This window comes from Nesoenas mayeri, assembly GCF_963082525.1.
Source record: "Nesoenas mayeri genome assembly, chromosome: 13".
In the NCBI taxonomy this organism is placed as follows: domain Eukaryota; kingdom Metazoa; phylum Chordata; class Aves; order Columbiformes; family Columbidae; genus Nesoenas; species Nesoenas mayeri.
The window spans coordinates 13,680,068-13,695,693 of record NC_137550.1 but is presented as its reverse complement, the minus strand read 5'-3'; the positions used below and the strand labels follow the sequence as shown (position 1 = coordinate 13,695,693).

General features: G+C 43.4%; 1 protein-coding gene across 1 annotated transcript; it reads right to left on the bottom strand.

The window, feature by feature from the left end:
- Positions 1 to 1,306: 1,306 nt before the first annotated feature.
- Positions 1,307 to 11,544, bottom strand: NSDHL (NAD(P) dependent 3-beta-hydroxysteroid dehydrogenase NSDHL; the record flags this gene model as incomplete). Its single annotated transcript, XM_080352801.1, is given in 8 exon segments — positions 1,307 to 1,642; positions 2,349 to 2,363; positions 2,365 to 2,452; positions 3,978 to 4,120; positions 6,086 to 6,214; positions 7,619 to 7,765; positions 8,660 to 8,821; positions 11,524 to 11,544. Coding segments are annotated over 8 exon segments (1,041 nt in total).
- Positions 11,545 to 15,626: the final 4,082 nt, after the last annotated feature.

Sequence of the window (15,626 nt, the reverse complement as noted above, 5' to 3'; positions counted from 1 at the left end):
CCTAAGTGTTCTTTTTATATGTCACTTTTTTTTTTTAAATATATATGGGTCATGGATACTCACTTAGAGAAACAACAAGGGAAGAAAGTATCTTTCTATTAACGCCAAATTTGTGCAGGCCTGGAGCAGAACATTAAGCTCCCAGGTGAGGTTAAGGCTCATTGAGTGAGGCACTTCCCATACTTCTGAAATTGGAAACACCAAAACTCCTGGGGAGCCAGGAACGGGCACAGAGGGAAGTTCAACTCTAACCTAAGCTCTTCATTTAATAACAAACCAGAACTGAAGCACATAGAAAGATTACAGCGTAAACTACACTTAATATAAACATCAAACAAATCTTGGTGAAAAGAGTATTATGATACCCATTGTCTTGTGGAAAAGAGTTCTTTTCAGGTACTAAGTGGCCAAAGCAACAAAGATCACCATTATCAGCAATAACATGTCAGGAAAGTGGAGAGTTTTGTGCAGTAGGATATTCCGACCAATGTAGTAAATGAGCTGCAGTAAAATAACAGGTGCTGACGGACAACAGCCACAGCAAAGATTTCCCCCCCCACAAAGGAAAAGATTAAAACCCTGTTTAGGCTGAGATGTTCAGAATGGGATCTGCTCTTTCAAAGATAAAACGCAAGATTAGGAAGTCATCTCTTCTTGATTTATTTGGCTTATTTTTGGGTAGAAATAGGCTCCTGCAGAAACAAAGGCACGTGCTTCCTTACAAAGAGAGGCCCAGCGCACCTCTTGTTAGGTTTACTTCTGATGCCTCAGGAAGAAGCCAAATCACCCACCAATCACAGAGGGAATAACAAAATGAGCTTCAATGATTTAAGAGATGGTGGCAGAGCTCCTTTTTGGCACGAGCCTCTCTTTCATCACACTTGGACAGAAAAAAGTCAGTCCACAGAGAAGAACCAGCCAGGAGAAGTATTTCATTAACCAATCTACAGCTATGGGAAGAAGTGGCTGTTATCACCAGAGCAACAAAACAAGAGGACAAGGGTGGAGAGAGAAGACGAAGGAATGTTGATGCGCTGGGCTGGGATTGAAGAGGGCACAGCAGGGTGTTTATTCATCGTCCGTAGGGTTCAGCAGTTGTTTCAAAACAAGATGTCACATCAAAGACAAGAACTGTTAGCACAGCTCCTACATGAGGTTTTTTTTCAACCCAGATAATGGTGAAGTGGAGGAGGGACTCTGGGAAAACACCCTGTTCCAGAGGACTAATGAAATTTGCTTCAGTGTTCATGTTAAAATGTCAAAGCAATTATGAAAATCAAGTAGAAAAAAATCCATCTAGGACTTCTCAGGCCTTAGCCCGGCGTAGGTGGGGGTAGCTCTGCAGAGTCCTGTCTATCGCTTCATCCAAGCTCACCACTGGTTTGTAGCCCATGTCTCTTTTGGCCCGGTCACAGCTGTAATAGTGAAATGTTCCAGCTAATGCCACCCGCATGGGGGTGAAAGTGGGCTTGATGGTGACCAGAGGACTCAGCAGCCACAGCACCAGGGACAAGAACAGGGCCAGGTAATACGCCAGCCAATAGGGAATATGGTACTTGGGAGGATCGTAGTTCAAGCCAGTCAAGATACGGGACATGAAAGCCCAGAAAGGAACTGGTTCATCGTTTGTGATATGAAATGCCTGAAAGAGAGGAAGACAAAAAGCCAGATGATAATATAATTACGGTTTTCATCAGTTTGGCTCTGTGATGGCCCATCTTGTGTTTGTGCTGAGGAGACTGACATCCCTGACTTGCCTGAGAACACATTTTCACGAGAAACTGCTTTGCACCAACTACCTCTGTCTGAGAAGCAACAAACCTCTTCTTTGCTAAGAAAGGCAGCTCCTTCTGACACTCCAGAGGTTAAGATTACTCATAAATTGTCAAACAAATGGAATGAGACAACACAAACACATACAAGCATCCTAGCTGTATGGACAGTGCATGCCCAGAGCGTGGTGGTGCCACGAAAATCTATAAAAATTTCTTCTATTCTGAACTATCATAAAAGCAAAATAACTCTGCTTCTTATGTACACGTCTTGGCTGGCACAATTCTGCTTGAATTTCCTTCCACGAGGGAGTTTTACAGCACAGAGTTAAAGTATATTCATACAGCTTAGCCCATGTCGTTGCACACAACGGTCGCCAAATGGGCAACAACTCATGATACCCACTCATGACACCCAACACATTTGTGTGTGCTAGTTCCGCTCATCTCCAAGGCAGATGTTCAGTACAGACAAACATGCGCATGAACTACAGAGCCGACACATGAAACAAGGCTTGCAGCTGAAGTTCGGCTAAGGGACACCCACTCTTCTCCCCTTGCGAGGTCCTTCCTTACCTTCCCGCACAGGGGGTGAGTCTTTCTGAAGCTTTTCTGCAGCCAGGATGTGTCCATGGACCACGTTTTCCACATAGGTGAAATCCACCAAGTTCTTTCCATCCCTGCACAAACAAAAGGAAGAAGGTTAGCCCAAAGGTGAGTTAGGCTGAAAATCTGCTTGTGGCACAAAGGGAGGACTTTCACACAAGATATATTTGTCCCCAGTTTCCTCTCGTGCTCTCTTGTGCTGCAGTTTCAGGCTATACCCTGTCAGAGAGATGACATGGCTACATGTTATTCTGGAGACAGGAAAGGCTGTTATTGTCTCAGCTCTTGTCAAGACCCTCAATGTTTCCATTCCTGTAACAATATCATTTTAAAATCTCACAAGTTACCAAGTTCCCAGGTCTTGTAGATCCCGCAGGTCTCAGAATCAGGAGAGAGATCCACAGAAGCAGAACAGACAGAAACAGAGTGGTAACGAGCACAAAGAAAGTCATATAAGGACAAGCTTTCAATTATGAATTTCTTGGCTCATGACATTCTAACTTACCCTCAATAAGCCAACTTAGTCCAAGCTGGAACAGATTTAACCCACTGTGTTAAATCCATTTCTATACAGTACAGAAAATGAAAAATAATCTGGATATCACTTTCATAAGTCCAGCTAAATCAAACAAACGGTTTGTTACAAAACCACCGCCACACTCATTTGGCCATAAAACCAGTATTGCTGCAATCCAACATTCTGAGAAAGAATCATTTTCATTTCGTATGCTCAGGGATGAACGGCTATTTTATTTGCTTTCTTGGAAAGGATACACAGGTCTGTACAGTGGTAGGAAAACTCAAATGAGGAATGTATGTTTGAGCTGGAAGAGAATGCACACTTGCATGAAGTGGAAACCTTCAGTTTGTTCGCTGCTCACAGATCAGTTTGAGAGATCAAGTCAAAACTGAACTGTAAGGAAGAATAAGAACAAAAAAACCCCCAAACAAAAAACCAACCCAATACCCACAGCCCTATTCTCTTTCTTCCTTCTACCCCAAGCACATATTCACATGTGCACATATACACACAAGCCAGCTCCTTGCATGTAATAAAAATCTATCCTAAATCAAAGTGCACATTTCTTTTCAAGAGCATAACGCAATAGAAATAAATACCCTTAGTAGTAGCTTGAACTATTTCTTGCTCTACAATTTCAGTGGTCTGCTAGAAGCTTTGCAAGGCTCAGTAACAAGGCAAATATCTTCGATCTTATAATCAGAAATACGAAAACACTGCCATAAAGGCTTTTTAATCACAAACTCAACTACCAGAAGCATATATAAATTCAATTAATAGCAAGTAATCTGAGGTCTCTCGTATTTAAAAGGACAGCTCTTTAGACAATGAGAAGACAGCTCAAGCTATGTCAGCTTTCCTCACTGATATTCTTTTTGCCTTGTGAACACTCACATCTGAGTCATTAACACAGAAGGATTTTTAAAAAGAATCCTGAATCACAAGTGAAAACTTAAAGCAATGTATTTTTTTCTATGCCACAACAACACTACTGATTTAACATTATTCCCTTCCAAAAGAGCTTTGTAGTTTCAGCATCAATCGTAACAAAAGCTATAAAAGAACGCAGCCTTGCTCACCCAATTATGAACTTCATTTTGCCACTCTTAGCTGCTTGGATGAGGATGGGAACCAGCTGAGGGTCTCTAGGACCAAATATTCCATGGGGACGAATAGCAGTAGTGAAGAAATTGTTGCCTGGGTCATTTGCACTGAGCACTTCCTGTAGGGAAAAAAGACAAAAATCAGGAGAGAAAGACCGCGAAGAAAAATATGGCTTAGTAATATATGCCAAGATCATCACTAAAGGTGGTGGGTGTTCCCCCATCTCCTTGGGAAGGCATCAGTGAAAGAATTACTGTCCACCCATATCGTTACAAATAATCCTTCTCTTGTCCCCATCCCTTCTCCCACTTCACTGAGAAAACAGAAAAAAAGTCTGGTTTTGTTACTGAACACTTCATGAATCGACAGGCAAAGGAAAGGAACTCTCCAATTTAACAGCATAGAAAACAGAGGAGCTTTGAAAGTTCTTCCACTCCATGAATTCTTTATGGACATGCTGGAGAAAAGGAGGACACACAGCAATTAAATCTCTCTTTCCTCAGCCAGCAGATGATTTCCATCACGGGCCTTCTCAATCTCATTCAGAAGGGGTAAGATCCCACCTTCCTGACAGCACCAAGTGGATTTAGCAAGGCCTGTTTGGAGAAGACTTAATTCTATTGTGAGTTGCCATAATTTTTAACAGCTGCTGGATTTACTATTAAAAATCGAAGAACAACGCATACAAATAAACGCTGAATACTTTCACTGTTTCACCCAAAACTAAGACATGTCTACAAGCATTTTGGGCTAGACTTGAGTGCTACTCATGAGCTTCCACTTTATCAGCCTGCTGTACTGCACAATGGTTATCCTTGCAAATGGACAGGTGTTTTTATACCGTGTTTTCAATTAAGCTCTTTTCAAGGAACCTAAGAAAAATTCTTAAACATTAATATTTGACTTTAGAGGACACACTGTTGACCTCAGTATGGAAGCAAGCTTCAATTCTTCTTGCATAAAAAGCGTTCATTCTTGCCACAATTGAAATGCAAGCCACTGAAAAACATTTGGAAAACAACGAACACACCACACACACACCAAAAAAAAAACCCAAATCATGTTTATTTGCTTTGATTTAAAATATTGTCATACCATACTTAAAACACAAATACTGCAGAACCTGAAATAGAACAGATCCTGGTGATCTGCAAATGTCCAAAGTCGTGTACGTTCAGATGTAGGGGAAATGTTTAGATCTTTTTCTAACAAGAATAGTTTAATAGTTTCAGCATATGGCAAATGGCATTAGCTTACAACACGTTATTGGGCTGACATGCTCCTTAAGCCGCCCCACATCTCCATCTCATCCTCTCCTTCCCCAGCGACTTGTTCACAATCCCAACTGGAATGTCAGGCTGCAAATCAGGTAAATGTGGTTCTGAAACACCCCTCCAGTAGGATCAGAGAAGGGCAAAACAACTCCCCTCAGCTGCTCTTAAAACAAAGCTGCATCAGTTAAGAAATGGGGTTATCACATGGCTCTTGCAACAGAAGTGACATCTCTGCCAGTTCGTTTATTCTTCCTCTAGAAACAAACTCCGCAGTGTAACATGCTATTTCATTTAACTTCCCCAGTCATTTATGTCACAGTTTTATTTTATTCTCTCTTATTAAGCGAATACACAACCAAGGAGTTCCAGCAGCCAAGCAAGATGTAACAGAGCACTGAATGTGTTTGGACTGCTGGGAGAGGGCAAAGGATGGGGGTGGCTCGTGAAAGACAAGTGGCAGCCACCTGCCAAACGTCTCTAGCCAAACAAAGGAATTCACAGCCCAGCAGCCTCCCTGCTGAGAATAACAGGGTTAAAATCAGACAGCTTTGTCAAAAAGAAGGGAATTTTCTCTTTCAGCGATACCCTGAAAACTCTGGCAGGCACTGCTACATATGCGTGACTCTGTGCAGATTCTCTTTGCCGCTGTAAGAATGAGAGATTTCTTTTTAACGAAGGAGAGATTCTGGAGAACAATAAAGATCTGTTCAGTCAGAAGAGGCTGTTGTGTTCCCTAGGGCATGCCCTACTTTTAGAAGGGTAGTTTTAAGGATTGAAAATACCACCGTTAACCATATGATGACAAATACCTTCTCCTGCAGGATCTTCGTCTCTGTGTAATAGTCGATAGGTTTTTTTGCATAAGGGAGGTCTTCTGATCCATTTTTTATGTCTGTGCCCTCAAAAACTACACTGGCACTGCTAGTTAACACCAGTTTCTGCAACAGAAGTGAAAGAAAACTATTGTTAAAAGCCTAAGACAACAGGGTCATTATTTACAGAGGCTGAGTAAAGACAATAATAATGTTTAATCTACTGATTCTACAGATAATAAACTAACTCTAGAAGAATGAGGGCTAACAGAAGATGATCTGAAAGGGCAGGTAAGAAAACTCCCACTGTTTTAATTGACTTTATTACATTGTTTAGCACTACCTAAAGGAGACAGAAACATTTCAACAAACATCCAAGGCATCCAGTCAAGGGGAAAACATCTCCAGGAAAATCAGAGTGCCCACTTGGCTTGGTACAACTTAGCACTTAACACATAATGAGTGTTTTTAAGATATATTTGCTCATCCTGATGATAACAATATCAAGATAGATTAAACCAGAAAAGAATTCTCATCTTGGATGTTTTTGTTGGATAAAAATGTGCCCTAGTGGATTCAAAACAGGAAGTCAGTAATGTATTTGAGTAATCAGAAACATGTGGTTTTAAACAAGAATGACGTTGTAATGGGAAGATGAGTAGATCCAACAAGTTCCAACAAGACTTAACTCCTTGCTCGGACAGAACCCAGACTAAGCCTGAAGGTAAACACTGCGTGGCCCATTTCCTAAAACAGTTTATTACAGGAGGTGGAGGGGAAAAAAGAACAATAAATATTAAACAGTGGGGCTGAGAGTTCTATGTGATATACGTCATTTAATGATAAACATTATCATTTCTGTATTTGTATGTGGACACTGCCCAAAAATATATGCTTTAGAGGCAACATCTCTGCTCAGAATAAGGGATTTTTAAATGCATTGCGCTCAAAAATTTGCTAAGAATTTAATTGAAATCTCATGTGATATGAAGATAACATAAGGAGAAAACAACAATAAAAACAACACCAAACTTGCAGCCTGGTTTCCTCTGGCTCTTTCTTTTGTGGGCAAATGATTTTCTAAATCAAATTACACTGAGATTATGGTACGAGTGTGTTCCTCCCCACTGTAAGTCAACGAATTCACTGAGCTAATAGATGCCATGAATACTTTCACTGCTGGAAAAGCTATAGTTAGAGCTGGCCCCTTATTAAAGCATGAAAGAATCCACCCATCAGTCACAGTTCTGTAGGTGATTCACAGACATCTAGTAGGACAAATTTTAATGGATTCTTTTCCTCCAACCAGGACAACTGCAACATGTAGGTTTTCTGTAACAACCATGGACTGAGCTTACATCAGACACTAAGCGGGAGACCAACAGAGTCTCTTCTACTAATTTTCACAGAACAAGTAAGAATTCAGTGTCTCAGAACCCTTTATCAAACTAGATTGAAATTCGTCCATGCTGCAATTGTTATAAAGCCACATCAGTGTCTTATGGTCTCCATGTGCTTTTCTACCCTTACCTGCACTCCAGCTTCTTTACAAGCTTCAATGACTGCTTTGGTCCCCATAAAATTCACCTTATAAAACAGCTCCCTGTTGTCACTTGAAGGTGCTGGTGATGCACAATGAAAAGCCACCGACACGCCTTGTAAAGCTGGGAGCAAAGCCTGGAAGATGCATCACATGAGACAGCAATGAAATGACAGCAATAGTGACTACTCAGGAAAACAAAAAGAAAAAAGGAAAGAAATAAAACAGTTATTTTCTTAATGGAAGCAAAACTACTAAATGCCAAGTCATGTTCCTTCCATAAAGGTGAGCAGCTGGAATAGGATTAGCATCCAGGATCTTCACAATATCCTCTCCTTCTTGCTAGGCAATAAAGCACAACATCATCATTTCTTTCCAGAGAAGAACCTGGGAACCTTCTGAGACCTGGAGGCTACCTAGACTTAACTACCAGCAATAGTCTCAAGTGCAGGTATGAGACTCAAAATTGCCTGGAGATGGGAGTTAGAAAACTCAGCAAGCAGCAGGTTTAACAGCCAGCAGTACCCTGTGGCACCATCTGCGTTTGAGGTGACTGTCATAAAGCTCTCAGACATATTTTACCATGGTGGGTAGATGCCTCCTCACATTGCATACAACTGAGTTAAGGCAAGAGGTCTTGGTGTGCCTTAACTGTGAGGAATAATGCATTCTGCTGTTCTCATGCAGCTGAGGTTAGCTAGGAGAGCACTCACATTTACCAATAGAGACTCTAATTACACTGTATATCCAAGCTAGCAGTAATGCAAATCAAAACAATTTCTGTTCTTTCAGCTTCAGGCAGACATCAGTATATTTCTTTAAATGTTCTAGATGAGGGTTCCACAGAAAACTGCTTAGGCTACTGACATCACAGTGAAAGGTTGTGGGGGCATATCTATATATCCTTTCTATGCAATGCTTTCAGGTGTTTTAGTGCTTCAGGCAAGGCTCAGGAAGCTGTTTGAACAAACATTTCTTTAACCAGACTTCCTTTCTACCCACCCATGTCATGTGCTGTCATTAGTGTGTACCTCTTTGTCACAAAGGTCTCCCAGGAAGAACTGCACTCTGGCGTTATCAAACCTCTTCTGAATATCAAACACGTTGACCGCGTAACCCTTCTCCAGGAGCTGCTCCACCATGTGCTGGCCTAAGAATCCTGACCCGCCGATCACCGTACATTTCTTACCAGCCTTCAGAGACAGGGAGAAAAGCATTTTAGCAAGCAGTCACACACCAACAAACAGCACAAGGAAACTGATATGAATGACCTGAGATCTTAATATGCTTGAATTGTGCACAACTAATCAGTAGCTATAGTTTAATTTGAGAGGTCTAAATCCAGATATCAGGAGATTCTTCAGTATGTCCGTGCTGCTACAGTAACTTAAAAGTTCAGATGTGCTATTGGTGCACACAGCTCCTGTGCTGGTTTGTATTTCATAGAATGACAGAATGTCAGGGGTTGGAAGGGACCTGGAAAGCTCATCCAGTGCAATCCCCCCATGGAGCAGGAACACCCAGATGAGGTTACACAGGAAGGTGTCCAGGCGGGTTGGAATGTCTGCAGAGGAGACTCCACAACCTCCTTGGGCAGCCTGGGCCGGGCTCTGCCACCCTCACCATCAAGAAGTTTCTTCTCAAATTTAAGCGGAACCTCTTGTGTTCCAGTTTGAACCCATTACCCCTTGTCCTGTCACTGGTTGTCACCCAGAAGAGCCTGGCTCCATCCTCCTGACACTCTCCCTTTCCATATTGATCCCCAGGAATGAGTCACCCCTCAGTGTCCTCTTGTCCAGCTCCAGAGCCCCAGCTTCCTCAGCCTTTCCTCACACGGGAGATGCTCCACTCCCTTCAGCATCTTGGTGGCTGCGCTGGACTCTCTCCAGCAGTTCCCTGCCTCATAACCAAGTGGCTCATGTAGTAGGGACAAAAAAGAGGGCTGGCTCGGATAAACCCCACCCTGATGGTAAAGTAAACAGAATTTGCTTCAGCCGCATGGCACAGATAATTCAGAATATTAAAACCATCACCATTAGCAAGGACAAAACCATTTTCAGAGAACATGAAACTTCAGCTTCTCCATGCCAAGAATGCAATCAGGTAAAGGCAAGGGTTATCCTTTTTAGTTAACCATTAATTCTTCTTTGCTATTTTTAAGCTTTTTAAAATCAACGGCTAGAGTCACTACTTAACACACTCTGATCTGGTCACTCATCTAACTAGATTGCCGACACGTAAGATACAGGCAACGAGTCTGAGGAAGCTTTTGTACTAAGAATGCCCTGTCCTGGTTGGAAAGAGATATGCTCCTCATTGTTGCCACATAAAAACCCACCTCTCCACTTACACTATTGAGCTGAAGGGAATTTTAACTCAGTGTAACCAAAGATGACAATAGTTCAGAAACTTCTAAGTGCTACATCCTTAAACGAAGGTTCTACTGCAAAGTGCCAATTATCCACAACAAAAATTAGAAGAGTTCACTACAGTAGCTCAGTTACATTAAAGCATAACCAGTCATTTAGAATGGTGCATGCAAAGTACAATCTGATTAAAATAATTTAAAAATAGTTCTAATGGGTTGGCCCAGTGCTCTGTTTGGTTTTGACAGTTGCAAGAGAACGGACGATATAGAAAGAACATGTGAGTCTAAGGAGTCTCTGCAGGTCACTCTCCTTGTACTTCCCCACTACAACAGGTTTGCTTTACTCATCAGCTTCCTGATTCTCTAAACTCCATCACATCCCTTGGTGATTTTACTTCACAACCATCGGTGGTTTTACTTGCCTTCCCCTGTAGCCTTTCTCATCCCAGTGCATTCTTAACAAAACCAGAGCACCCGAACTGCACACTGCACTCAATGTGCTGAACCAAAGTTTTACAGCAGCAGAATGACTCCCTCTGTCTGGCTCTAAATATCAGAATCGCTTCTACCAGCACAGATAGTCCAGGTTTTTCTGTATGAGAGTTTTCCACTCACCCAAGTATAGGGAGAGTATTCAAAACAGTGATGAGAAGCAAACTACTTAAATAATCATTTGTGCACATTTACAATATGCAGTACAGTCCAGTACACGCACCTCTTGGGAAAGTACTAAAGGAACCAACTCAATGACCAGAATCAGCATAACTGCAGCTAATGGTGCTGCACCTGGAATAATTAGCTGGTTTTAAAAATGCATGTAGAAATCCAGGCTATGCATGATTTTAGGATATTAATTACTACGTATCTAGTGTCGCATTGTTAAGATACAACAGCTTGTTCACACACTCTACCATAATGCTACATTGCGGTTTTTTTTGTTTCCTTGTTTCCTAAACATCTAAGATTTACTGGTCTTCCATAAATTTCAGAGGAAATAATGAGGAAAATAGTCCACAAGGTAGAAGTTTCTGCATAAACAAGAACCACGGATAATGCAACAGCTTAAGAAATTGTACTCCTAGGAGTAATGTCCGAACATCTCTGAGCTAAGCAAAAATTACTCCTCCCATGTTCAGCCTCCTGCATTCAATGCAGTAATCACAGCAAGAGGTTACAATGGTCATAGGGATGTCAGGGAGCACAGCTGGACCTCAACCTGCACTACAACACAGAATAATATTATAAGGCACATAGAAATGACCCTGGAGTAACTAAATCTCCAGACCAATTGATTTAGCAGCACTGACAAAGCCACTGTTGCTCTTTAGAGGTTGGAGCATTCCTGGATCTCTTGGGAACTATAACAGCAGCAAACTGTGCCTTGGTAAATTACATTTCCCCCAGCAACATCTCTGGAGTAGACCAAGAATCTCAAGTCTTCTCTAGTAACGTTCATAAGGAATACCTATGAAAATATGTTTCTGCAAGACAAACCTTCATAAAGCATCACTAAAGTCCTCAACTTACCGATCTGAGGCGTGTAGCCATTTCTCAGATGATTCACTATCAACTTGATTCCTTTAAAAAAGGAGAATATTATTTTATTCACAATACAATACTTAACTTACTTAAGCATGCCATTAACAGAAATCAAACTTTTTTTAAAAACCAGATTTTTAGCCAGAGAAATCTAAGTTTGAAGCCATTATGCTAAAGCAGAAGCCTGAAAAGAGTGAGCTAATTCTCCCTACCATGCTGAACAAATGAGTAGTACAAGAGTAACAGTGATATCAAATAGCTTTCTCAACATCATAGTTTTAATATAATAAAATACCCTTGGTAACAAAGGCACCATCTTATATCAGCTTATACAGCTTCATGCGGTTCCTTTAAGTCTGAATATTTATACTCCGAATAACATGAACAGCATTGCAGATTTTGGCAATACCCCCTCCAAAATTTAATCACCCAGAGGCGTTAGAAACAACAAAATAAAACTGAAGTTCAAGTGTTTCAGCAGCACCATGCCAGCCTGTTCCACAGCAGCAGACGCAGCATGGAAGAAACACTGGCACTCGCTGGTGCCCATCAGCGAGGAGAGGGGAGCCAGTGGTGAGATGTACAGAACCATAGAATCGTTTTGGTTGGAAGAGACCCTGAAGATCATCAAGTCCAACCATAACCTAAATCTAACACCACACCATGTCCCCAAGCACCAAATCTCCACATCTGTTGAGCCCCTCCAGGGATGGTGGCTCCACCACTGCCCTGGGCAGCCTGTTCCAAAAAAAATGACATGTCTATTTAGATCTGTTTCCGATGCAAAGACAAGCTGCACACTAAGATTCCTGATGGCTTTATAGTCACTTCAAACCACCACTATAAGAAACTACTACTTTAGAGGTTGATTTGATTCTCCTTATTCCTAATCAGTGCTTCCAACTAACTTCTATTATCCATGCACTGAGATGGATCAGGGCTATGACTACCTGAAAATAACCATTTTCTGCCTGGGTTGGATTTCAGCCAGAGCAGCTCTCTGACCCATCTGACCTCAGGAACACGAGTGCCAATGCAACTGGATCACATCCAGGAACAGCTACACCAATGCTGCTATAAAATTATCAAAGTACCAAATACATCTGTTGGACTTGCCCACTCTGCAAGCTACACAATTTAGCACTTCTCTCTTTATATTTTTTTTAAAAGCCCTTTGAAATTGTAAGAAAAAAAAAGAAAAAAAAAAAAAAAGTTGGGGGACTGGTGCCTGTCCAGCCAGGAACACCAAGCTGCTTTGGAAGCATGGGATGATCCATCCTCCAGCTGCCTCCATCTTCTACACCTACATCTCCCTTAACACCTCTCCAAAACGTAATTTATGAACAGCTCCATCTCCACTTTCCCTCCAGCTCTTTCAGCCACCCACCCCAGAGCCTCCCAATCCTTCCCCCACCTCTTCAGCCGCCCTCCACACACCCCCAGCTTCTCTCACCCCAACGCCCCCACATCCCTGCAGCGCCCCCTGCCCACAGCACCTCAGACCCACCCTCCGCTCCACATCTCCTCCCACCGCCCCCACCTTTTCCACACCCCAACTTGCCCCTCCACACACTCCACAGCCCTCCCCACGCCCCAGCCCTCCTCACATCCCCCGTACGGCTTTGCCCGCCCCCAGCTTCCCTCCCCACATCCCATGTTCCTCCTGCCCCGCCTCAACCCTACAACCTACCCCAGACCCCTCACAGCCCTGCAGGTTCTGCGGCCCCCACGACCTTCCCCACGCCGCAGGTCCCCTCAGGTAGCGCAGGTCCCCTCAGGTAGCGCAGGTCCCCTTACACGCCTCAGCCCCCGCAGCCCCGCCCTCACCTCACCTCAGCTCGGCTCCGCCCCTCCGTCCCTCCCGCCCACCAATCGGCACGGGCGCTTCCAGCAAACCCCACCCACTCCTCCGGCTCCCGCCCCTTCTCCTCCCGCTCGTCCTGGGCTGAGCATCGCGCCAGCCGGCTATCGCTCGCTGATTGGTCCGTGGCCTCCCCTCTTTGGCCAATCGCGTTGACGGAAGGCGGAGAGGTCTCCCCGGTCAGTCGCCTCTTGCATCAAACAGCCAACAGCTGTCCCGCAAGCGCCTCCCGCGCCCGGCTCTCCACCCAATAGGCGTGTCCGTTGCCATAGCAGCGGCGTAGCGGCATTAACCAATGGGAAAGGGCGGTCTTGAGTCTGGGCCTGTCAGGACCGGAGCCGTCCCCGAGGTACCGGCTGCCGGGATGGTGAGTGCGGCCGTGACCCGGCCCAGGGCCTTTCTCACCGGCAGCAGGAAGGGCCCTGCGTTCCTCTGCTCCTCCGCTCCGGCTTCCCGTGGCGGGTGTCAGCACGGGGCAGCCCCGGGGCTGCAGTGCGGGCTGGGGGCCCTTCCCGGGGCGGTGAGTGGCCGCGGCGGGGGCCTGATCCTCCGTTGCTCTCGTGTTGTTGTGCCAAGACCTCCAGCTTTAAGAAGCCCCCGCTAATAGCCACGGTGCAGGGGAAGAAAGCGAGTCCCAAGCTGGAGCTCACCGAGGAGCAGAGGTAGGGAGTCCGGGAGGCGTTCGAGCTGTTCGACACAGACGGCACCGGGACCATAGACGTGAAGGAGCTAAAGGTAGGAATTTTCTCAATGTGAAAAGCACTGTTCTGCTGTGTTTATAAAACAATAGGGGTATAAACGCCTAAATGACCTTAAACAGGAGAAATTTCTTTTTCTCTCTGCCCCCTCAGCATAAAACCTTGTCAACAGGTACATTTTTCTCATTAATTATAGCTCTTTACTGCTGTATTAGATGTCTTTAGGACCAGTCTAGCCAAAATACAGTGATGGTTCTGTATTGTCTGAGTTAAAGACATGCTTAAAATAATGTGGTATCTCAGTTCAAATTAATTTTCCTGTGTAAACAAGTTTTTATTAAAGGAGAATGACTGAAATGGTGGATTAAGTCTACAGTCCCATGACCTGCTTTTCTTCAAATAGCTGATTATCTCAAATCCTGATTATCTCATACTGTCTATGTGTAAGAAAACATAATTCAGCTACAGAAGGAGAAGTCTAGATCTGTGGTAAAAGAGTTTTCACCTTTTATTTACCCGCTGTCACAAATCACATTGGGGTAGCCCAACACTCTGCAGTGGTTAATGCTGATTTGGGAAATCTAGTACTTGGCTTCTCAATTCTATTAGTGTTAGTGAGCTGCACCTCAGGGTATAAAAGCTTATCACCTAAATTCTTTACAAATTTGCCATTTCTGAAGTAGAAGAAATCAGGGGAAAAAAAAACAAACCACTTTTTGTGATGCTATTTTATATAACATTAGCAAGATGTAAATAGCCAAAAGATGGCTTTGTTTATATGAGTTCACACTTAAAATCAGAGAAAATGTCTTCCTGAATAGCACACATTATTTTTCTAGAATATTGCATGTAAGTACCAACATTTCACAGAAGAAGGTTAAGTATGTACTAGTGGAGTCTCAGCTGACAGGTGCCAGTGAAGCATTTCTCATTAAGTGAAGCTTTATCTCATTAATTATAGCTCTTTACTGCTGTATTAGATGTCTTTAGGGCTGGACTAGCCAAAGGACATTGATGGTTCTATATTGTCTCCTTCTCTGTTAGTAAAACATAAAAACATTTGTTCATATGAAAAAAGTGGTTTTATTTTTCCTCTTATGTGTTGTTGAGGATTGCATGCATTGCAAATCAGGTTATCAAAGCTATGAAATACAGCAATGTTACTAATTTTTATACTTTTATTTATTGCAAAACATTTTCATCCCCTCCCCAACTCTGCCCTTTGGGAAGAGTAGTAATAAATTAGGGCTTCTGGTTAGTAGGTCAAGAGGTGTTCTCCTGCCCCTCTACTCTGCCCTGGGAAGACCACACCTGGAATATTGTGTCCAGTTGTGGCCCCTCAGTTCCAGCAGGACAGGGAACTGCTGGAGAGAGTCCAGCGCAGCCACCAAGATGCTGAAGGGAGTGGAGCATCTCCCGTGTGAGGAAAGGCTGAGGGAGCTGGGGCTCTGGAGCTGGACAAGAGGAGACTGAGGGGTGACTCATTCATGGGGATCAATATGGAAAGGGGGAGTGTCAGGAGGATGGAGCCA